Source organism: Cydia fagiglandana, chromosome 1 (assembly GCF_963556715.1).
Source record: "Cydia fagiglandana chromosome 1, ilCydFagi1.1, whole genome shotgun sequence".
NCBI lineage: Eukaryota > Metazoa > Arthropoda > Insecta > Lepidoptera > Tortricidae > Cydia > Cydia fagiglandana.
This window is the reverse complement of record NC_085932.1, coordinates 31,823,183-31,848,365: the sequence shown is the minus strand read 5'-3', so window position 1 is coordinate 31,848,365 and position 25,183 is coordinate 31,823,183. Positions and strand designations below refer to the sequence as shown.

The window sequence follows — 25,183 nt, the reverse complement described above, 5'->3', positions numbered from 1 at the left end:
TGGTATAACTCAAAAACTATGAAAGTAATTTAAAATCGCAGAAATTACTTTCTTATTTATTAAATGAGGATTGATTAAATTGCAGTTAATTATTCCAATTATTAATGAATGCTGAGCAATGATTTTTCAAACTTGGATAATTGCTTAAGTGTTCATTCACTGGTGGTCTTACCCTATTAGTTACCTTTTTTGCATACCAAATTAGGTTAAGCATGTAAAGTATTTAATATAAATACCTGATAATGATTAATCCAGTGCCGGACATTTGCCGCCCGTAGGCTGTGCCGATTTTGCCGCCTCTATCCGCCTCGCTTATAGGTTTTTTAAAGTATTTTCCTGTCAGAGGCGTTTAATTTTATAGTACAACACACCATAGCCATATTAAAATGCATGTAAGGTGACGTCACAAATGTCACATTCTAGAGACAGATTTATATGGGCCGTTTTTGTCACTCAATGACGATGCAACCTCTTTATATTTGCCTGATCTGATCGGTGACCAGTGGGTACCGCTGGGTTTTTGGCTATTGAGAATCAAGGTGAGGCATTGGCAGTCAGACTGGATATAACTAAGGAGTTCGGTCGGGTCTGGCATTGAGTCTGCTCGAAAGACTATGCTATACAAATGGATCGCTAGCTTTTTATCCGGTAGACGCATATGAGCCGTATAGTAGACGGAAGCTGCTCCGATAGCGTGGACATTACCGCTGACGTTTCTACTAGGTTCTGTGCTATCATTGTATGATATGGTCAGATGGGTCACAATAAAATGTAGGTAGCAAAAGGAAAACGCGAGCGTAGCGAGCGCGAATTTTTTTCTAGAAATATAGTAGGTAGGTAAATTTTTAGGGTTCCGTACTTCAAAAGGAAAAAAACGGAACCCGTAATACCACGAAGATACAAGAATCGACGACCATCCCAAATTTACAATGTACTATGTAGTCAGATGTGTGACAAATAATGTAAGTAGTTAAATGAAAACGCGAGCGTAGCGAGCGCGAAATTTTTTCGAGAAAATGGCAGGTACATTTTTAGGGTTCCGTACTTCAAAAAGGTCTTGACATGACAGAGGGCGGCAAAATCTACAAAATATGCTTGTTATTTAAATTTTACAAATTAATTCTGGTCTACCCTATCTGAACTGCATATAAAATATTTTTATGACCCAAATTTGCCGCCACCTAAAATCTGCCGCCCTAGGCTTCAGCCTACTCAGCCTAGTGGTAAATCCGGCACTGGATTAATCCACATCTTAATTCAATATTATAATTTCGTTCATCAGTAGGTGCAGAAGTAACTTTGGCATTAAGTGGACGATATATCTCTATCGGGCCTTAATTTCAAAACTGTTTTAAAATAGTAACGAAATAAAATGTATATGAATTGATATTTTGTTTTATGGACATTATTATTTTTAAACAAAATGAAAAGATTTTGGACCACGATATTTTGCTACAGGCGATGGATGAATGCGGAATACGGGGTCCCACGAATAAATGGTTTCAAAGTTTCTTGACGGGCAGGAAAATACGCACCAGCATCGCGGGAGAGACGGGCCAAGATGCAGCGGTGGAGCTCGGAGTGCCTACCGGATCAGTCTATGGTCCCGTGGGATATGTGATGCATGTCAACAGTGTCGCGAATGTAGTGAAATGGTGCCGGGTGTTCATGTACGCAGATGACATGTGTCTACTTTGTGCTGCGAAAGATATAACGGAGGTGCAAAAGTGCATACAAGAAGACTTCGAAAGTATCACAAAGTGGGCACATGACAACGGAATCATCATAAACTTTGACAAAACCAAATGCATGCACATTCACTCGCCATATAACCAGGTCGCAAAAAGAGTGATTAAAGAAAATTTGGATATAATAGGACATACATATGATTGCCTGCATGCTGATAAAAATAATTGTAGTTGCACTAAATTGTTATATGTGGAAACATTCAAATACTTGGGTTTAATTATTGACAGAAACTTTAACTGGAAACCGCATATTAACGACGTTTGTAATAGGTTGAGATCTGTGCTAGGCAAATTCTACCAATTAAACAGAACATTGAGTAAGAAAACACTAATGGTTGTATATTACGCCCTTGCCGATTCACTTATTAGCTATGGTCTAGTTGTATACGGGCGAACATTCATAACATATATTAGAGATATAAGAAATTTGCAAACAAGACTAATTAAATTCCTAGTTAGTAAAAAAGTTAAGCTAGAATGTCAAAATGATTATGATAAACTATTTCCCTTATGTAAAATTTTACCCGTAGATAAGAAAGTCACATACCTCATAGGATTAGAGCATTATTATAGTGAAAAGTACAAATTATTAATTAACAATAAGTATAATACTAGCAGTGTAAGAGAGAAAAAGCTAGTGCAACCGAAAATTAAAAATTATTATGGCAAAAGAAGCTCAAAGTACCTGGTACCAAAAATATTAAATAAAATTAGCTTACTGAGACAAAGTCCTAAATTAAGTAAATCCATGTTAAAAAATAGATTAAAAGAATATCTTCTCAATTAGAAAATGGAAAAATAATGTAAACAAACCAACTTATACACTTAAATATTTTTATTTAAACCAATTTATTTTTAAAACATATGTTAATTACTAATATTTCAGGGAAAATCACCTGCGTGAAAATTTTAGGTAATATGTCAAATGCTGACAAATACTGACATATTTGTTTACATTATTTGCCATTTCTACGAAACAATAGTTTGTATTTTGTATATTATATACTTACATGTGTGGCCTATGAAACGGTTAGTTTACGTTAAATATATAATTAGTTAAATAGGTTAAGTGTATAAAAACTGACCGCATCTCGCCATCAAACGTAACAGTTTGGCGAGAATATAAATGTTTAGTTTGTAAGTTGTAAATTTAAATATATAAATAAATTAAAAAAAAAAAAAAAAAAGATGTTTTCACCACACCAGCTCGGAAAGTCTTACACTTCAAAAACTGATAGCAAAGTTGCATTTTATTCACATGTGAGGCATTTGATTAAATGCAAATTTTGAGTTGTTTTCTGTTGTCTGCTGGTAGAATTGACTTTTAAATGATGATTGTGGATGATAAACATTTAATAACATTCATTTGGATTGGATTTGGTTTGATTTTAAGTAATATTTTACATTTAATATTTGCTTCGGTTTGGTGTGGTGAAAAATTTTGGGTTTCACTCGGGGGCAAATTTTGTTTATATTAACCCTCGTGCTTTGAAACCCTCGCAACGCTCAAGATTCCATTTTTCGAAGCACTCGCTACGCTGGTAATATTAGCACGAGCGGTTAAACGACAACTTTGCCCCCTTGTAAAACAAACAACTATTCCCGTCCTGTTGCGTCGGAGCCCGTCATCAGCGGAGTCGCTGTGCAACCAATTGCAGGGCCCGATTCGGATTTTGAAATAGATATCTATTAGATATCTTTTAGACATCACCAAGATACGATAACGATATGTTTAACCTGTCAAATTTGACATTTGCGCGATTCTGGCCCCAATTTCACAAGGGTGACAGGTGCGACAATTGTAAAACATCACTGTTGCTGACGTCACATGCATCCATGGGCTACGGTTACCGCTTACCATCGGGCGGGCCGTATTCCTGTTTGCCACCATCATTGAATTATTAAAAAAAAAACTTTATTATATCGGAAAAAAACAGATATTTCTCTTGCTAAGTTTATGGCAATTGTTACAAGAAACACTACAATTATAATGAAATTCCGACATATAACTCATTTCCTGTCAAGCTTCACCGACAATTCTACAAATATGTCGACTAGAAAAAATAATTCTTGTTTTACAACATAAAAATTGTAATACATACAATTGTAGCAAAATGCCTGTCATGTTTTGTAAGTATTTCTATTGAAAATATTTTATAATATATCACCTGTCGCTTGACAATTGTCGCTCGACATATGTCTCTGACAATTGTAGCCGTGGTGAAATTGGAGCCTGGTGATACCCGTGAACGATTTCCACGGATATGACTTAGAGATCCAATTCACATCTAATAGATATCTTACTCTATCTAGCATAAAAGTGACATTGGTTGCCCGAATTGCGCTGCAAAAGAGAATAAGTAGTTGATATCTAAACTATAACGTATCTAGAATGGATCTAGTACGTGTCGTCTCTTGTGAATATCTTGAAGTTCGAATACGGCAGGCAAGCGGTCTAGAGACACAGTTGCAATCTGGCTCAACTCGAACAGGTACGAACTATGATCGAATTTTAACCTGTAGGTATCTAATCGCTGTTTGCTCCTTATTATTAATAGAAAACACCATGTTATAAGCTTTTTATAAAACGCGGCTTAGGTTGTAAAAAATAAAGAGTTTGTAATTATTAAAAGTTTATTGAGTATCTTGGCTTACTATTACGTAATTTTTCTAACACATTTAGAAAAAACCATAATCTACCTAAGCCACTACGCTCATTTGTCTGTCTCCGTCACCTTGAGTTTGACAACGACGGAGTCAGAGGGCGCGAGCGGCAGTGGCGCGACGCGCGCTGACAGGCGCGTGCGCACGAGGTGCGGCTGCGGGGGAGGGGGGCGCGAGCGAGGACGGGGGCTGGTGGGACTAGAGCTCTGGCTACCGACCCTGATGCTCCTCTCTTCATCGGTGAACCAAGGCGACTGTCAAGGCAAAACAGATTACTTAGTTAACCGCCATTTGTAAAACTGGGTGCGAATTGTTTTACATTGGTCAGTTCAGTTTGTAAAGTACCTATAGTGTAAGTTTATGGTGTTAGTTGGTGTGCGTGTATCGGTATGTATGCCACAGCCAGTATGAAGGGTTCTTAACTGTGAGGTTCTTGAAGAAGTTGTTGACGAGGCAGTCGACGTAGAGCTGCGAGCGGTCGCAGCCGCGCGGCCGCAACTCCATCACCTCATCGTTCTCGGGGAAACGGTTCGCGGCTGCAAACATACAAGAGCTTATTTATACGAGACGCGATCTGCCCTTTGTTTTTGTAAACCTGCAATGATGATGGTTGGAAAAGTTAGTTTACCTACCGACTAGACTCCAATACAAACCTATTATTACCTTCATTTTGAATAATCTGAATCTAATGAGTGTAACATATCAGGTATAAAGACAAAACTGGCGACGACCGGTCTGGTCTAGTGGGTGGGTTGGGTAGGTAGTGACCCTGCCTGCGAAGCCGATGGTCCTGGGTTCGAATCCTGGTAAGGGCGTTTATTTGTGTGATAACACAGATATTTGTTCCTGAATCATGGTTGTAATATATGTATTTACCTGTATAAATATGTATATCGTCGCCTAGTACCCATTGCACAAGCTTTGCTTAGTTTAGGGTCTTTGGGGCTAGATTGCTCTGTGTGAGATGTCCCCTAAAAAAAGGCTCAAATGGCCACGGGCTGTTTAAACCATTACAAACTGCATGAGCTCTGCAACGGCAACGTTCCGTTTGCGCAGCGCATGCACTTCGATATCGCGAGGCAATTTTATTCTGAATAGTGAATGACATACTCTGGACGCATTTAGTAGATTCCTCCTTTAGTTGCGGTATTAAATCAGTTTTGTAGTAATACATCCTTATCGTCTCGTTCACGACGGGCAAAAGGAACTCTCCGTCTACATCATTCATCTGAAAACGTCAAACTAGTATGTGATGTGGGAGATGTGTAAGCCAAACACAAGTTATTGTCGGTACGACGTTTATTATAAGACTGCCTAATTACGTTGGGTACATGCTTATACAGTAACGTAACGAACAGTGAGTGGGGAACGGTTGAGAATTGTGACCTGTAGAGGAGAAGATCCGGACATACAGAAGCAAAATAGATCTTCGCTACGCTTCGGTCAATAATACGAGTACTAGGTCCATTAGAAGTACCTATTAGAACAAATTAAATTATTTTCAGTTAATACTGGGCATATATCACATGGGTAGTTAGGCATGTGAGCCAATAAAACTTTAGTCGACGGCGACGCGCCAGCTAAAACATACGAGTAAAATGTATGTTAATACCTATTCTATTATTAATATTTGTATCTCCTTCGATATCACGGGCCTATAATCCCGGTTTTTTGATAGGCTTGCGTGGGGACACAGATCCAACACGTAGAGGCCCCTTGGAGAGCTTTAATGTCATGTAGAACGCTTGCTGGAACCCGTTCACAGATGCAACAATAGACACCCATGAACCGGTCTCAGCAGGCATTGGGATTATTGTAGCAAAAGTGAATAGTATACCGGTCTATGGATTGAAGTTTGGGTGGACAATGAGACTGGGCTATTGTAAAGAGTTCGGACACCTGCCATAACAATGCTAACACACGTTATCGAGGCAGGCGGTGACTCGCCGCTGACTAGATGGGCCCCTGAAACTGCCGTCGCGAAGACGACCAAGAGCAACATCGGTGTGAGCGGCTCAGGGGTGTCGAGAGGTGTGCGCCGCTTTCTACCCAGTGACTGTTAACAGCCACTGTGCCAACTCGCGTCTTATGCATCTTTCACTTCCACCCCTGGAGCATATAGCTCTAGCGACTCCTCTCTGGACGGCCAATGAAGGCAACCCAGAGCTGAGAGTCCTGCGGGTCCCCTTGGGGTCCACTCCGACCGACGATGACACGCCGGAGACAGAGACCCTGACCGACTCTCGGGAGCACTCGGGTCCGTGGGGTCGTTACTCCCCAACAGCTCGCCACAAGCTGCCCTGCGGGGCTATTATTAATATTATTACGATGATATATTTTTGACGAGTTAGGATCAATACGAAAGTTGGATCGATTACCGGGGTGAGGCATGTGATGTGATCCATGTTCAGGTAGTGTAGGTAGTTGTTATTGTTACCCAGCCCATATCGTAGAAGAGGCAGCGCCAGGCGCAGCCTTGTAGCGCGGGCGGCACGGGCTGGCCGCGCGGCGGCGAGGGGCGCGGCGGGCGCGCGGCGCGGGCCAGCACCTCGGCCAGCGGCAGCCCTTCGTCGTCGGCGCAGAAACCCAGCCAGCTGCGCAGCAGCTCGACCAACCGCAACTTGTTCTCGTGCTGACCAATTAATAATAATAAGCCCCCATGGCAGATTACAAAGTTACAGTTGTAGTTCCAACAAATAGTAGGTAAAGTAAAGGTCTGTGATGTACGATGTGAGTATGAAAATGTGTATATGTAGTTATTATATGTGTATACTACGAGTAGGTATGGCTATGAGTATGGTAAGTATATGAATATGGCATAATTATGAGTGCGGGATGGGTATGAATATGAGCTTTGATAAAAGTGGTAGCTGACGTACAAGAAGTGGTACCCGAAAAGAAGGACTAACTACCTACAAAAAGGGATGAGATCCCATCAAAAACATTACATGTAAAAAGATGCAAGTCTCGCAATGCAATTCTTCTACTACAAAAAAGTTTTGAGATGTTATGTGAAACCAAGTCGGTTATTTTAGTCAGTGCCAGGGGGTGTTAAACCGTATCAATAAGATATCTTTATATTTGAAGTGAAAACTTCTTTAGCGGCGCTGAGCACTTTTTGAGGTGGGGAAAAAATGATAAACTCGATTCAGTGTAACGCGTAACGTAACGCTGGCGTCATGTGTGACGGACAATGTTATTCACCAAAGAACTTTAGTCATAACGTATCATAATCAGGTCAATTATTTAGAACTGGACACGTAGAGGCCCTTTGGAGAGTTTTAATGTCATGTAGAACGCCTGCTGGAACCCGTTCACAGGCGCAACAATAGACACCCATGAACCGGTCGCAGCAGGCATTGGAACTATTGTAGAAAAAGTGAACAGTATACTGGTTTATGGATTGATGTTTGGGTGGACAATGAGACTGGGCTATTGTAAAAGAGGTCCGGATACCTGCCATAACAATGTTGAAACTGTCATCGAGGCAGGCGGTGACTCGCCACTGACTAGATGGGCCCCTGAAACTGTCGTCGTAAAGACGACCAGGAGCAACATCGGTGTGAGCGGCTCAGGGGTGTCGATAGATGTGCGCCGCTTTCTATCCAGTGGCTGTTACCAGCCACTGTGCCAACTCGCGTCTTATGCATCTTTCACTTCCACCCCTGGAGCATATAGCTCTAGCGACTCCTCTCTGGACGGCCAATGAAGGCAAGCTAGAGCTGAGAGTCCTGCGGGTCTCCTTGGGGTCCACTCCGACTGACGAAGACACGCCGGAGACGGAGACCCTGACCGACTCTCGGGAGCACTCGGGTCCGTGGGGTCGTTACTCCCCAACAGCTCGCCACAAGCTGCCCTGCGGGCTTATTATTATTATTTATTTTTTATTTCTTTATTTCTCTCTCCTGGTGGAGGAAATTTTACTTCCATATTCGCGGGCTTTTGGCCAAACGAGTATGGAAGGATATGGTAGTTCCTACTGTTCGAGAGCTAGAAATTTGCGCACTATTCTGCAGGTGTTCATAATAACAGCTTTTTGTAGGAGGATATATGTAAGTGGGTGAATATCAAGTGTTTTGAGGCTGGTATGAAGAGTACGGGGGATAACACCTGTAGATGAAATTATGATTGGGATGGTTTTCACGGTATTTACGCGCCATTGAGTTTTAATCTCAATGGACAAATCGGTGTATTTACTTATTTTTTCAGTGTGTGTAGACGCAAGATTGTGGGTATTAGGTATGGCTACGTCGATCAGATATACGGTTTTTGCAGCTTTGTCATGGAGTGTAATATCAGGTCTATTATAAAGTACGGTTTTGTCGGTAATGATAGTTCTATCCCAGTATAATTTGAAATCGGTGGACTCTAAGACAATCTGTGGAATATATTTGTAATAAGGAGTTCTATTATTGATCAGGTGGTATTTGAAAGCGAGGTATTGGTGTATAATGGCCGCAACCTGATCATGTCGGTGTTTATAATCAGTCTGGGTTATAGATCGGCATGCTCCTGTAATGTGTTGTATAGTCTCCGAGGCAGCGTGGCAGCATCGGCATAGGTCTGTAGTTAGGTTGTGGTCACGGATGATGTATTTTCTATAGTTGCGGGTGTCCATTATTTGATCTTGTATGGCTATCATGAATCCTTCTGTTTCAGGGAACAACTCACCTCTCTTTAGCCACATGTTGGAAGCCGCCTTATCGATGCTTGGGTTGATCAGGTCGAGTCGGTGTCTACCGTGCAGTGACTTTTGTATCCACGCCTGAAGTTTTTGTTGGGGCTCTGTACTTACTTCACTTTTTTGCTGTGCACGATCATTCAAGTTAAGCGGGGTGAATTTTCTATCGGCGGTAACAATGGTCTGGTGTATATGAGAGTGCGAAGATTGGTCATGAAAAAACTTTCTTAGTGATCTTACCTGTCTGTTGTGAAGATTCCTGATGTCTATTAATCCCCTTCCACCTTCTATTTTCGGTAAAGTCAGCCTCTGACTACAGCTTCGTGGGTGGTGCTTACGGTATTTTGTCATTAAGGTATTTATCGTTCTTTGGAGGTTGCATAGATCTGTTTGGGACCATTGTATAATACCAAAGGAGTAAGTCAATATGGGAACTGCGTAAGTGTTTATTGCCTTAATTGTGTTACGAGCGTTCAGGTGAGTGTTTAAAATTTTATGGAGCCTAGCTGTGAATTTCTGTTTTAGTGTAATTTTAGTTATTTTATGATGGATCTGCTGTGATTGTTGATATCCCAAGTACTTGTAGCCAGTTTCTTCGTCAACGGGTTCTATTTGTTCTCCAGAGGTCAGGATATAACAATTGCGTTCTATTTTCCCGTTATGAATTGATTGAATTTTGCATTTGTCAATTCCGAATTCCATGTGTATATCGGCCGAGAATGCTTGTGTAATATCTGCTAGTTTATACATATTATCTATACAGCTTAATGTCGTCCATATACATTAGGTGTGATATCCTGTGTGATGTACCTTCGTAATTTAGTTTAAATCCAGATTCGCTATTATTCAGTAAATTAGAGAGTGGATTGAGGGCCAGGCAAAACCAGAGCGGACTAAGGGCATCTCCTTGGAATATGCCTCTGCGGATGTGGATAGGTTCCGTTTCTATATGTGTTGTGTTGTTAAATATTTTGAGATTGGTTGACCAGCGTAACATTATGTTTTGTAAAAAATCTATGATAGTGTGGTGTATCTTATAATGCTTAAGGGTGTGAATTAGCCATGTGTGGGGTACAGAGTCGAATGCTTTTTTATAGTCAATATACATAGTATAAATATCATTTTTGTTACTGAGAGCGTACTTGGAAATAACGGCATCTATGGTCAATTGTTCCTTACATCCTTTGCTGTTCTGACGGCACCCCTTTTGCTGCTCAGCTAGTATATTTTGCGTATCAATATGCCTATATATCAGTTTGCTAATACACGATGTGATTATTTTATAAATGTTCTGTAGACAGGTTATAGGTCTGTATTTAGCAGGGTTCTTTCTGTCGGTTTTGTCTTTAAGGAGCATATATGTAGTTCCCTGTGTAATATAGAGCGGGAGTGTGTCCGGGGCATGTATAAAATCGTTAACGTGTTTGAGCAAGATCGGATGAAAGTAAGTGTAAAATGAGTCATATGTGTGTTTTCGTGTTCGTGTCGCGAATGTAGTTTATACTGTCGTTTAATTGCTTCAATATGGTTTGCAAGTCTCGGGCTAGAGTTGCCATTAATAAACTCTGTTAATCTACCAATTTTAGCTCGTAAATCTGTAATTCTATCTTGCAATCTCTTTTGCCACTCGGGGATTTTATTATAATGTCTGCGGTCATTACGTGTCTCAGCAATATTAAAACCGTTTTGGATGGTCGCAACGAAGGCAGCACAGTAGAGAGTGGTTTGAGTATTTTCAAAATTTGAATCCTGGTGTAGGTATTTCGGAAGTATTGAACAATTTATAAAATGAACGATAGAGGCCAGCTTTCTTGATGACTTTTGTTTAGGTATGCTGGGTCTAGAAGTCGGGTCAGAATTTTGAAATTTTTCTTTAGCAAGTAAGAAGGCTTGTTCGATCTCTTGCTGTATTTTTAATGGGAGAGAATACTGTACTGTTGTCTGTTCCTATTTCAATTGTACCGGGGATTTCAATGTTGGATAGACTAGGTGGGCTTTCATTACTACTAAGGCTAGGTGTATCTGTAGACAGTTCTTCATAATATTTTAAACTTTCGCGTTTTGAATACATATTAACTCACATTATAGACGGGTCTAACGCGAAATTGGATTGGATTTGGGTGGATTGAGTTGCATAGACCAAAAGTCGTCTCCACTGAACGCCATTATTATCCTCGAGTTGTGCGAGAAGCAATTGAAATCAAGAAACACCCCAGGAATTTTAATAGGGAGGATGGTTTCAACTTATCGCCAACTTGGGAACCAGTGATACAGAAGCTAAAGCCAAAGGATCTATCTTCGGACGAGTGCGTGGATATTGTGAGTGTTGCGTGTCGGACTATTGACAATAATTAACATTATGTGTGGTGGGTGGTTTGAAAATGTGATGTCTACCCCAAACTTTTCCATACACTTTTCGTCGGGTAGATGCACAAATCTCTGTTTTGACATTTTGCTGGGACAATCAGTCAGCCGCGACCACGACCAGTGAAACCTGTGTCGAAACGTCGGTAAATAAAGGTAATTGAATATAATTCGCGTTAGACCCGTCTATAATGTGAGTTGACAGTTCTTCAGTTGTGTTAGTTGGGGTGATTTCGGATAGAGGAAAAACATCGTTACTATTATGATTATTCCCTAAGTTTAGGTCGCGCGAAATTTCAAGTCTTATCTCCTGGAGTCTTTCTTCATTTAAATATTTATTGTTGATAATAGCTCGTCGCTGGTCAGCTATTCTTTGCTCAGATACATGCGATAACTGGGGATGTTTAGCGATGATAGCTTGATGTAATGGTTTCCTGTATGCGGTAATATTTGATTCTAATAGAGTAATTCTATAGTATTCCCTTATTATAGATTCATTAACCTCGTTGATCCAGTACATTCGCTGACTATTGTTTTGTGTGCCTATTTGTGTCTGGAGAGTAGATGGATGTAAGTCTTTCAGGTCATTCTCTGCTTGTTTTTTAATTTCAGCAATGTCTCTATCTGACAGTAGTTTATTACGTATTATGGCCCTACGTTGGTCTCCTAACCGTTGCCTGCTAACTTGAAATGTAGGGAATTTTTGGTTGAACTCGGTGTGTAACTGTGGTAAATATTTTTTTGTTTCGGTTTCAAGGTAAGTGACTCGAAAGTATGTGCGCAAGATAAAGATGTTCATATCTCTTGACCATTTCTTACGCACATTTTGACGAACCGTGGCGGGTGCAGGTTGGTTGGCACTGTTGGCAGTAATTGCCTCCTGCACAACATCCTCGGCCGTATTGATAGAAATAGAAGGTGATGTGCACGCTGACGTTCTTTCGGAATCTGAAATGTTCAAGTAAGAGGCTGGCGATGAAGGAATGGAAGAAAATAGCGATGCTGACGACGAAGGAATTGAGGGACACAACGATGTGGGGGAAGATTCACGGATCGAATGATTGTCGGCTGTAGTATATTCTTCGATGGAAGCCCGCCTGCTCAGCTCCACATCGCCGCTGGATCGCATGCTGTGGCACCCAGCAGCGGCTCCAGGTGCGCCCCGACGATCGCCCTCGGGAAGCGGCCCGTCTTCGGCTGTAACAGATTCTTCGATGGGAGCCCGCCTGCTCAACTCCGCATCGCCGTTGGATCGCATGCTGTAGCATCCAGCAACGGCTCCAGATGCGCCCCGACGATTGCCCTCGGGTAGCGGCCCTAGACGTAAAGTTCTTGATCGAAGCTGCATTTTTACTCTAGAGAAGGACAAATAAAAAGAAAAGGGAGGGAAAAGAAGAAGAGATAGGAAAGTTGGAATCTTAGTTTGGGAAGGGTAAGCCTAACTAAGTAAGTCTATATTGCTACACTGAACGTGAGATCTCTACTAGGAATAGGTCGCCAGGAAGAACTCGAACACGCTTTAAAAAATATAAATTGGCACATACTCGGTCTTTCGGAAGTAAAAATAAAAGGGACTAATTTACAGGAACATAGAGACTACATGCTACTATATACAGGGAAAAAAAGTGGAAGAAACGGTGTGGGATTCATGATCAAAACGGAAATAAAACAATACATCGTTGATTTTAAACCCATATCCGACAGAGTAGCAAGATTGGACCTTATAATAAATAATACCCAACTAAGCATTATTCAAGCATACGCCCCTACAAAACAAGCTCCTGAAGAACATCTAGAGACGTTTTATAATGACATACGCCACGCAATGGAGCATACCTACGCAAACATGTTTATCATAGGAGATTTTAATGCTAAGATTGGAATGCCTACCTCCGAAGACAGTACTGTAATGGGGCCATGGGGATACGGCACAAGGAATTGCCGAGGTAAAACCCTAATTGACTTCTGTCTTGAACATGAACTGTACATAATGAACACTCATTTTAGAAAAAACCCAAAACTTCGTTGGACGTGGAAGTCGCCAAACGAAAAAGCTCATAATGAAATCGACTTTATTTTAACTCGAAAACAGAACATTAAAACTGTACAAAATGTAGAAGTTATAAATACCTCACACCCGACGGACCATAGACTACTTAGAGCAACATGCTATATATTGAAATCAGACAAAAAATCTAGAATAGCGTTTAAAGCTAAAGTGAAGGAATATAATCCAATAGAAAAAGAGTCCTTAAAAAACATTTTTCATTCAGAATGCGCCGAACCACTTTCATACATTAATATTCAGGACTGTTACACTAAGATTAAAAACAAAATAAAAAACTGCACCTTAAAACTACCACCTGAAACTGCCCCAAAGAACATGAACAAACATGCATGGTCCAAACCAGAAACTGTAATAACGACAAGTAGCAATTAAAAACATTGTATTAAGTATGTGTAGAGTTAAAGGTGACTCAGCTCAGGTAAGAAAGCACATCAAATTGTATGAAAGCATCTCATAACAATCAGTTAGATTCATATAATATGTATTCTCATTTCTTTTATTGATTTTATTTTCTTTTCCTTTTGTAAGATTTGATTTGTTTTCTGAAAGAGCTACGTATTTGTGATTTCATGTGCATATATGTTTATTTTTTATATCAAATTCTATAAAGTTATGTACTCACTGAGTATAATTGCATGAATTCTATAGTAACTTAAATTGTATTAATTACTCGTAATGCATGTTAATTATAAGATGTAATAATGTTTTGAAAAGATGTGTCCCGCCGAGTTTGTTGCCGGTCCCATATTGGGATACCCTCCTCCAATTGAGGGGGGATTTAAATCTTCTCGGGGCAGAGGTGTACGGTTGGAGCCGGTAAATTTATTTGACGTTCATAAGCGCATTGTAATATGCCTACTTGAATAAACTATTTTTTATCTTTATCTTTATCTTTAGAACAAAAACACTACAATAATAACAGAAAAAATACAAAATCTAATAATTGAGAGAACAAAATTAAAGAATCAAACATTTAAATCGGCTCTAGAAAAAAGGAAGCTTAAGCAATTATATTCAAAAATCCGCAACAAACTGAAACAAAATAGACTCCGTCATCGATTGAATATTATAGAGGAGGAGCTTTCAAAAAGAGGATCAGCTAAACGAGGCAGCAGACGCATAAATGACCACAAAATGTGGATACCCTCGCTTATCGATGATACAGGTCGACAACATACAAACCGTAACAGTATAATCAGAATAGCAACTACATTTTACAAAACTCTATACTCTGAAAACAAAGACTCTACTTTGAGAGACGGACAAAGAATACCGACTAGGTAATATAGCGCCGCTATTAGAAAGCGAAATACATTATGCTATAAACACATTGAAAAATATGAAAAGCCCTGGCGAAGACGGCGTAACTAACGACATCCTAAAGGCAATAGGAGAACCACTAACTCCTCATCTGACAGCTCTATTCAATGAAATAATTAAACAAGAAAAAATACCTAGAGAATGGGAAACATCGAATATTACACTAATATTTAAAAAAGGAGATCCATGTAAAATAAATAATTATCGCCCTATAAGTCTGCTCCAATCCACGTATAAATTATTTACGACTGTAATTTTAAACCGAATACGAAAAACATTAGATTTTGAACAACCTGTAGAGCAAGCAGGTTTTAGACGCAACTACTCGACAATCGACCACATTTTCACTCTACAACAAGTAATAGAGAAGTATAGTGAATACAACAAGCGACTCTACATAGCTTTCGTGGACTACACGAAAGCTTTCGACACCATTTCGCACGAAAAGCTATGGATCGCACTCGAAGAACAGGGCGTCGACAGCAAATATATAAATATTCTTTCAGAAATATATAGCAGGGGAAAGTCTCTAATTAAATTAGAAAAGAAAGGAGAGTATTTCGAAATTAAACGTGGCGTAAGACAAGGAGACCCAATCTCACCCAACTTATTTACGGCTCTCCTAGAATACATATTTCGAAGACTAGACTGGCAAAATTGTGGTATTTCTGTAAATGGAGAACCGCTTCATCACCTACGCTTCGCAGATGATATAGTTTTGATGACAGACGACCACGACGAGCTCGTATACATGCTGGAAACTTTACAACATGAAAGTAAAAAATGTGGTTTAGAAATGAACCCCGAAAAGACATGTATTATGACCAACGGCGACGCTAAGTCTACGACAATATCATCCAAAACTATAGAATACGTTAAAGAATACACGTACCTTGGCCAAAATATATCTATCGAGGAACGCGACCCGATTCAAGAAGTCGAGAGACGAATTAAAAAAGCCTGGCAGGCGTACTGGTCGTACAAACACATATTTAAGTCTAAATTAGACACTAAATTAAAGAAAAAAGTCATGGACTCTGTAGTAACGCCTACTCTATTGTACGGATGCCAAACATGGCCATTAACTAAAGAACTTGCGCACAAACTCAAAGTGTTTCAAAGATCAGCCGAAAGAAGTATGCTAAATCTAAAGTTAACAGATAGAGTACGCAGTTCGGAAATCCGCCGTCGCACAAAGATAATAGATGCAGCGAAAATGGCCTGTAGATTAAAATGGCGATGGGCTGGGCACACGGCTCGCACTAATGACAGACGATGGAGCGAGAAAATTCTGCACTGGTACCCGCGCGGCGCCACGCGACCCGCGCATCGCCCGCGGCGACGCTGGCGAGACGACATCGTCGCCGAGGCGGGCATCACCTGGACTCGAGTAGCCGCCGACAGGAACGAGTGGAACAGGAGGGAGGAGGCCTATGTCCAAAAATGGACAGCCCAGTAGATATAAGAAAAAATAGATATAAGAAATCCTAATATGATGTAATCTATTGGAAATAAAAGGCTTTATTATTAAGCCTAGCTGACATTGGCGAATGTTTTTGTATCTCCCTAAATTGGGGTGTGTAGTCTAGGTGTTTTGACCTTTTGTTTATAGTATCACCAACCCGTAAGCCCGCCCACCACGACAAGGTGATTCCTTTGGGGGGTTATTATTATTATTATTTGTATGTCTTTCCATATCTCGGGACCATGGGGTCCCGGACCTTTGGGAGGCGTATGTGGGGCCGAAGCCAACAGCGCAGAGGCCCCTTAAGACACTTTAATCTAAAAGCAAGGGATACACGTGGCGGATACCATCCCCGTACGCAGAGTATGTGAAAAATACTTTATAAAAAGTATTTAAATACAAAATACTTCCTTGATATACCATTTTAAATGCAAAATACAAAATAGTTTTTGAATTTGTATTTAAATACAAAATATGAAACAGGTATTTTCAAAATACTTTTTAAAAATACAAATACTTTGCGATAAAAGGTACTCTGAGGTCTCTGAGTAGTGAATAGGTACCTAGTCTGAATTAAAAAACCGGGCAAGTGCGAGTCGGACTCGCGCACGAAGGGTTCCGTACCATAATGAAAAAAAAAAACGGAAAAAAATGCAAAAAAAATGGTTACCCATCCAAGTACTGACCACGCCCGACGTTGCTTAACTTTGCCAACCAACCAACTTGGCCAACTTTTAAAGCATTAATTTGTAATGTTTTACAGCTAGGGATCATCCATTAATGACGTCACACGAATTTCTAGGTTTTTTTACCCCTCCCCCCCTCCTTGTCACAGTTGGTTACATTTTGCAAATCCCTCCCCACCTTGGTGTGACGTCACATTTTGTTTTCAATGAAAACTGCACTCTACTAACTCGGCATTATTTTTTTGAAAATTTTTCAAAATGGAAAAGTTGTGATAGCTCGCGCTTAAACAAATAGTCGTATCGGTATCATAATGGTGTATTCTTTTTGAGACGTGTTTACAAATTAAATGGCCAAAAATTCAGAAAATTTATTTCCCTGGTTTTGGAGGTTAGTTTTGTATGTCCAGATGTTCTCCTCTACAGGTTACAATTCTCAACCGATTCTCGTGAAATTTTGTGACCAGATTCTATGATCAAATACAATTTTTTTGTCAATCCAGTTTTTGGAAATTTTAAAAAATGGCGGAGTCGTGATACCTCGCGCCTAAACAAATAGTCGTATCGATATCATAAGAGTTTTTTCTTTTTGCGACATGTTTACAGAGTAAATAGCAAAAAATGCAGAAATAAAATTTCGCTGGTTTAGGCGGTATTTAGATATTTAGTCTTTTCTCGAGAATAAGTAGCCGAATTTCGTCACTTTAAGTAAGAACTATCATGGCGTAATTTGCAAACGTTCGCTTTTTTTGTTTGCACAGAAGGTCTGGGTTCGATCCCCAGTAATTATATGCTGGGATATAACTTTTTGTATTTTTTTTTAACTTTTCGTATTGTTTTTTTATTATTATTTACTATATTGTCATCGTGCCCAATAAGAAGATATGCTCGCGAGGTCTACAGCTCACAGAGCCACTAGTTATTTAAATGTACAGCGAATAAAAAAATATAAATTAATTTTCGGTTACTGATGAATAGTGATGAAGTTAAAATGACGTCACAATGTTTGTGACTCCCCCCTCCCCTATGTCACAACATATCACATTTTCTTGATCCCTCCCGCCCCCTAAACGTGTGACATAATTAATGGATGACCCCCTAGTATAATGCCTCTCGTTAGTGTGATGAAAACGTCTCGTTTGTGTTTCACCCCGGCAGAAAAGTTTGTTCTCCTCTCGTGCCTTGAAACCCTCGCAACACCCAATATTCCACTTTTTTAACCACTCGCTACGCTTGTGGTCATGTGCGACGTTACTAAACAGATTCAACAGTTCCATGCTAAAAGAATGAGAGAGTTGCCGAAGAGATTATAACTCCTACCTACATTACCTACATACTATAAAGTATTTTGTATTTTGAAAATAGAAAATAGGTCCCAAAAACTATTTCAAATAAAATACAAAATAGCTTTCTTCAAAAGGTATTTAAATACAAAATACAAAATAGGTATTTTGCATTTTGTATTTGCATTTTAAATACAAGTATTTCAAATAAGTTAGGTACATCTCTGCCCGTACGCACAATGTGATACATCCGGAGATGGCCCCCGCCAGGTGCAAAGACTATTGCAGTGCATCACTTTTGTGCTGCGATGAGAACTAAAGTCATGGGCATAAGTTGGATGGACTGGATAATGGGCTATGGAAGAGACTAGCGGACACCTGCCGTGACAATCAGTCTCAAAATTGTGTAAGACAGGTGGTGACTTGCCTACTCATTTAGTGGGCCCTACAATGGCCGCACGCACAGTGCGACAATAGGGCAACACTTCGGAGCGGCTGTAAGGTTGTCGAGAGGTGAGTCTGCGGTAGCCAGATCCCGGTGATCCGTTCAGCAGGCCGCCGGCGTTATGACATTTTACACTTCCAACCTGGAGCATAGGTCCCGCTCTTGCGACTCCATTCTGGCCGGCCAATCAAGGCAAGCACAGAGGCGCGGGCCAGATGACAGGGCCCTCTGGAATAGGGATCCGCGTCCGCGGTGTCGCCACTCACCGTCAGCTCGCCACAAGCTGCCCCCGCGGGGTTATTATTATTATTGTTATATAATTCAATAAAGCTTCATCTTGATGAAATCGCTAATAAAAGTGAACTCTAGTACTGGTGAATAAAACTCAAAATATCATGACCAAATATGTTTACATGCGAGGTCTGCAAGGTAACTTTACAATTTCTATTCGAATTTTAAACTATGAACGCTACAAATTTAAGCTCACTGGCCAGCAATTTCGGAACTAAAGTTTTTCAATAGAAAGGAGGATGGGTCAATTATTATATAGTGCTGCAGACATTTTGGACTAGTAATTGAGTTTTCACTTCTGTCGGCACTCACGTAGTGCAACCCGTTGTTTTTTTTAATTCGTTGCTGCTAGTAGGTATTATATGTATAGGTATAATACGTACATTGAAGGCCTCTTACCGTAATCCCGAGAGTTTCTTCTTTGATGAGGCAGTTCTTCAGGAGCTTGGCTTGCTCGCAGTCCGGCACATGGCCGGTCCGCAGCTCCGCGTGAGGGTAATTCACTGGAATATGTATCATTTTGAGTTCAATACTAGTAAGTTTAGTGTTTATTTTTATGTGGTCGTCTAACTTATATTATATTTACATACCATATACGCAACGGCTGACCTTCAGACTGGTTTCCAAGCTTGCCTCCAAATACTTCTCCAGGTGTGCCAGCATCACGGGCGCTTGGAACAATCCCTCAATATCGTCGTCTAACTGCAACCATAACAACTATAGGTACATACGTACCTATATATTACCTCTTTCACAACTTTTTCTGGTCATAATAAAGCTATTATTCGGAATGACCAAATGTCTTTAGTTATGGGATTTGAGAAATCTTACGTTTAAATATTTAAAAGATACCTATGAACAAATAGAGCCGGTCTGCCCGATTCGAACTTTTATTTATTTATTTATTTAAGCCTTTTATTTCTTTAATAATACATTGTAATATATACAATACAATTAAATTCAAATTATACAATTCATTTTACAATTATTGTGATGCTGAGATTCTTTTAGTCCACCTTTCTTTGCCGTGGCGTGGCGTGCAAAATGCCCGGCCCATCTCCATTTAAGCTTTTTGCAGTCGTGGGTCAATGGCGTTTGTTTTCCTCCTTATCTCGGTATTTCGTTGCTCGTCGATTTCAGATTAGGTCGTTTCTCAAAAAGTTGGCACCGCCAGGTTAAAATTTATGTTTTTCAAAAATTTTGCATTTTCGCATTTTTATTATTGGGATCGTTAAAAGGCAACTTAAAATATTAGAAAATGTGGAAGGAAAGTAATTCCTCCAATTAGTTTAGAAGATATAAGCGTTTGAAATTTAGGTGAATGATATCAAGGACAGGTGAAAGATATTTTGTCTCCAGGTTATCGATAGTAGAAGCAGGTTATCGAGAAATAAGTACAAATTTCAATGAAAATATTGACAGGTTATCGAGAGGCGTCATTAACCTGTGTCCGTTGCCGTTAACCTAGTTTCTTGTCATCATTCACCTGAAATAACTATTCGGTATTTGGCCTATTCGGCCAGTTTGCCGAGTATTTGGTATTCGGCCGAATGTTGCCTACTATTCGGCCGAATACGGAATATCTGTTGTACCTACCTAAAAAGAAAAATTACACAAAAATATAACCAAAATCTATTTAAAATGTATTCTTGGAAATTAGTTAAATACGAGGGCACGTTTTTGAGCATTTGGTGATGACAAAATACTTTATTTTTATGATGGGTCTGATTTGATTGACTCTAACTACATTCATTAATTCTGTTCCACATACAAATAAATCTTAGCAAATATTGTGCTTTGTTGGCGAACAGTTTTCACAATAATTGGGACTCAAAATGTTCGCATGTCATGCCGAATATTCGGTATTCGGCCTAGAGATGGGCCAAAATCACTATTCGTGGCATCTCTAGTAAAAAGTATCTCAAAATATGTGTTAAAATTTTATATATAAAAATTTGTATAATTTTTATATATAAAAATTTAACACATATTATATATAAAAATTTGTATAATTTTTATATATAAAAATTTAACACATGCTTAGGGAGACTTTTTACTAACGTAACATAATGAAAAAAATGTTCTAACATAAACCTATTTACAGGTGGCGGTGCCAACTTTTTGAGAAATGACCATTAAGAATGGCTACAAATATAATGACCACCAAAAATACTTTGGTACCCTAAATAAAAAATCATGCTTACCAAAAAAAATTACTAAACACTAAAAATATAAAGCCTAAAAAACCATCGTTTTAATTAAATACGACTGCACTTCAAATTGTATTCAAATAGGTACCAAATATATTGAATGATCACCAAAAATCATTAATGATCACCAAATCTTGAAGACCAAATTAATGCGATATTTTCACCTAAATAAACCACTATGATTACCAAAAAATGTACAAATATTACCAAATAAAGTAAACTGATGCCAAAATTACTAGCCCCTCCCGCTCAACCCCCCGTTCTCCGCACCACATACCTACCTAGCCTAACCAACTTTTCTAGTACCATTTCATAACGGAATGATACTAGAAAAGTAAGTTAAACTGCTATCAGTTAAGTAGGTTAGGTTTGGTTAGCAATGCGACCCTTACAGAAACGAAATGGTACCTACTAGAAAAGTAGGTTAGGTTAGGTTTGAACTGCGACCCATACAGAAATGAAATGCCACTAGAAAAGTGGGTTAGGTTAGGTTTGAACTGCGACCCATACAGAAACGAAATGCTACTAGAAAAGTGGGTTAGGTTTGCTATCCTATTAAAGCAAATGACTCCAAAATAATCATTTTGCTAGAAACGAAATGCTACTAGAAAATAGACATGCGCGAAACAGTGCTTCGAAAAGTATATCACATCACTTTTCCGAACACGTAATGGTACACTGAGATATCACATCACTCATCACTCGAAACATGACCCGAACGTGAAACAGCGCTCGGGCGCGCGTGAGATGGCCACATTATAGCTATCTCCTACATTACGCAGCGCATCTACAGCACTCTAGTGATTCTAGGGAGTCTCGGATCCGTATCGCCGATCGATCTATTTATTACGCGTTGTGTTTTGTCACCGTTATGTTATCCGAATGGTTCCGAAGATAGCCGAAAACATCGCAGAGCGAGAGCGAGCGAGCACTAAGTGCGAGTGCGAGCGAGATAACAAAGCAATGATGGCATGGCATGGCGAACAAACATGACACTATCACAAGTGGCATTACACATTACGCGCTCCGTGCGTAGACTTGAACTGACCGTTCATATCGGCGAGTCAATTTATTTGGAATTTAATCCATTTCGCGCGCTTCGGCCGGTCGTTGGCGCTCTTGTGATACGTGATGTCTTGAAGAATGCCATATTACGCGTTCGAGAGATATCTCATTTGTGATATTACAAGCATTACTTACACATGTCTACTAGAAAAGTGGGTTAGGTTAGGTTTGAACTGCGACCCTTATACGTACAGAACCAAACTGCTATCAGAAAAGTGGGTTAGGTTAGGTTTGAGCTGTGACCCTTACAAAAACCAAATGCTACTAGAAAAATGGGTTAGGTTAGGTTTGAACTGCGGCCCTTACAGAAAATAAATGCTACTATAAAAGTGGGTTAGGATAGGTTTGAATTACGACACTTACAGAAAAGAAATGCTACTATAAAAGTGGGTTAGGTAAGGTTTGAACTACGACCCTTACAGAAAAGAAATGCTACTAGAAAAGTGAGTTAGGTTAGGGTTGAACTGCGACCCATACAGAAAATAAATGCTACTAGAAAAGTGGGTTAGGTTAGGTTTGAACTGCGACCCATACAGAAAATAAATGCTACTAGAAAAGTAGGTTAAGTTAGGTTTGAACTGCGACCCTTACAGAAAAGAAATGCTACTAGAAAAGTGGGTTAGGTTAGGTTTGAACTGCGACCCTTACAGAAACGAAATGCTACTAGTAAAGTGGGTTAGGTTAGGTTTGAACTGCGACCCTTACAGTAAAGAAATGCTACTAGTAAATTGGATTAGATTAGGTTTGAACTAACGCACGTAGCGGCGGCGGCGCAGGCGCTCCAGCGTGACGACAGACACACGTGCCCGCAGAGCCTAGGACACGCTCACCCAGCCCATGCGCAGGAAGAAGCAGCCCCATCCAGTCGCACGTAGCGGCGGCGGCGCAGGCGCTCCAGCGTGACGACAGACACACGTGCCCCGCAGAGCCTAGGACACGCTCACCCAGCCCATGCGCAGGAAGAAGCAGCCCCATCCAGACGCACGTAGCGGCGGCGGCGCATGCGCTCCAGCGTGACGACAGACACACGTGCCCGCAGAGCCTATACACGCTCACCCAGCCCATGCGCAGGAAGAAGCAGCCCCATCCAGACGCACGTAGCGGCGGCGGCGCAGGCGCTCCAGCGTGACGACAGACACACGTGCCCGCAGAGCCTAGAACACGCTCACCCAGCCCATGCGCAGGAAGAAGCAGCCCCATCCAGACGCACGTAGCGGCGGCGGCGCAGGCGCTCCAGCGTGACGACAGACACACGTGCCCGCAGAGCCTAGGACACGCTCACCCAGCCCATGCGCAGGAAGAAGCAGCCCCATCCAGACGCACGTAGCGGCGGCGGCGCAGGCGCTCCAGCGTGACGACAGACACACGTGCCCCGCAGAGCCTAGCACACGCTCACCCAGCCCATGCGCAGGAAGAAGCAGCCCCATCCAGACGCACGTAGCGGCGGCGGCGCAGGCGCTCCAGCGTGATGACAGACACACGTGCCCGCAGAGCCTAGGACACGCTCACCCAGCCCATGCGCAGGAAGAAGCAGCCCCATCCAGACGCACGTAGAGGCGGCGGCGCAGGCGCTCCAGCGTGACGACAGACACACGTGCCCGCAGAGCCTAGAACACGCTCACCCAGCCCATGCGCAGGAAGAAGCAGCCCCATCCAGACGCACGTAGCGGCGGCGGCGCAGGCGCTCCAGCGTGACGACAGACACACGTGCCCGCAGAGCCTAGAACACGCTCACCCAGCCCATGCGCAGGAAGAAGCAGCCCCATCCAGACGCACGTAGCGGCGGCGGCGCAGGCGCTCCAGCGTGACGACAGACACACGTGCCCGCAGAGCCTAGGACACGCTCACCCAGCCCATGCGCAGGAAGAAGCAGCCCCATCCAGACGCACGTAGCGGCGGCGGCGCAGGCGATCCAGCGTGACGACAGACACGTGCCCGCAGAGCCTAGAACACGCTCACCCAGCCCATGCGCAGGAAGAAGCAGCCCCATCCAGACGCACGTAGCGGCGGCGGCGCAGGCGCTCCAGCGTGACGACAGACACACGTGCCCGCAGAGCCTAGAACACGCTCACCCAGCCCATGCGCAGGAAGAAGCAGCCCCAGGCGCAGTCGTACACGTCGTTGTCTAGCGCGCGGTATGACCAGAAGTCATTCGAGTAGTGCCACATGCGTTCGAGGGTCACGCCCCAGCGCTCCCACTCCGCCACGCACTCGTCCAGGGCCGGCAGAACTTTTTGCTCGTAGTAATAACGCTTACGCTCGTCCTGAGGGCGGTAATACGTCGAGTTTTTTTATAAAGCAGTACAGTACGGCTCCCACCAGTTTTGACATTGACAGATTAGCTCGCGTCTACGTAAATTATTTTCTATACATCTCGCTTGCACTAATATGCGAATACGAGCGAGATGCACTTGTAACTTTTAATAATGGAAGTCCCTTTCTAACAAAAGCTGTCAAAAAGTGACATCCGCTTGTATTACAAGTTACAAGCTTTTGAGAAACGGGCCCCAGATCCACTACTCATCACGACGATCCGATAAGGAGCCTAATATATAAACTCAACTTCGGACATCGGAAACTGGTTCAAATCTTGCTTACTTGCATGATTTGCCTTAAACTAACTAACAAACAGTTATGTAATTTAATTTAAGCTTGCGCAATAGTTACAAAAAGTAGATACTTACTCTAGTTTCCATTTTAAGTATATGCAAAGTAGTGCAATAACTAATAATAATAACAATTAAAACGTTTATCATGAAAGAGTACTTAAAGAAGGTCATCTCTAAATTCATAAAATATAACACCCATAATATTATGATATGAACATTTACAGAAAATCCAAAAAACAAAAAAAATGCAGCAAATAGTAACGCAGTGAAATTTTGATAACGATTGT

General features: G+C 41.2%; 1 protein-coding gene across 1 annotated transcript; it reads right to left on the bottom strand.

Annotated features, from left to right (window-relative positions):
- Nucleotides 1-4,388: 4,388 nt before the first annotated feature.
- On the bottom strand, nucleotides 4,389-24,983 carry LOC134668826 (uncharacterized). Its single transcript, XM_063526325.1, has 8 exons — nucleotides 24,972-24,983; nucleotides 24,360-24,551; nucleotides 19,603-19,714; nucleotides 19,412-19,515; nucleotides 6,850-7,044; nucleotides 5,523-5,640; nucleotides 4,836-4,948; nucleotides 4,389-4,666 (listed from the first exon to the last, which is right to left on the bottom strand). The coding sequence occupies exons 1-8, from the start codon at nucleotides 24,981-24,983 to the stop codon at nucleotides 4,463-4,465; spliced, it is 1,050 nt and encodes a 349-aa protein (XP_063382395.1). The 3' UTR covers nucleotides 4,389-4,462.
- Between the last annotated feature and the right edge of the window lie 200 nt (nucleotides 24,984-25,183).

Excerpts from the sequence above, each read along its gene's own strand:
- LOC134668826 (XM_063526325.1), bottom strand. Across the intron at positions 19,516-19,602 it reads GGTCAGCCGTTGCGTATATG|TGAATTACCCTCACGCGGAG; the intron begins GTATGTAAATAT and ends TACATATTCCAG. Across the intron at positions 4,949-5,522 it reads ATCTACTAAATGCGTCCAGA|CCGCGAACCGTTTCCCCGAG; the intron begins GTATGTCATTCA and ends GTATGTTTGCAG.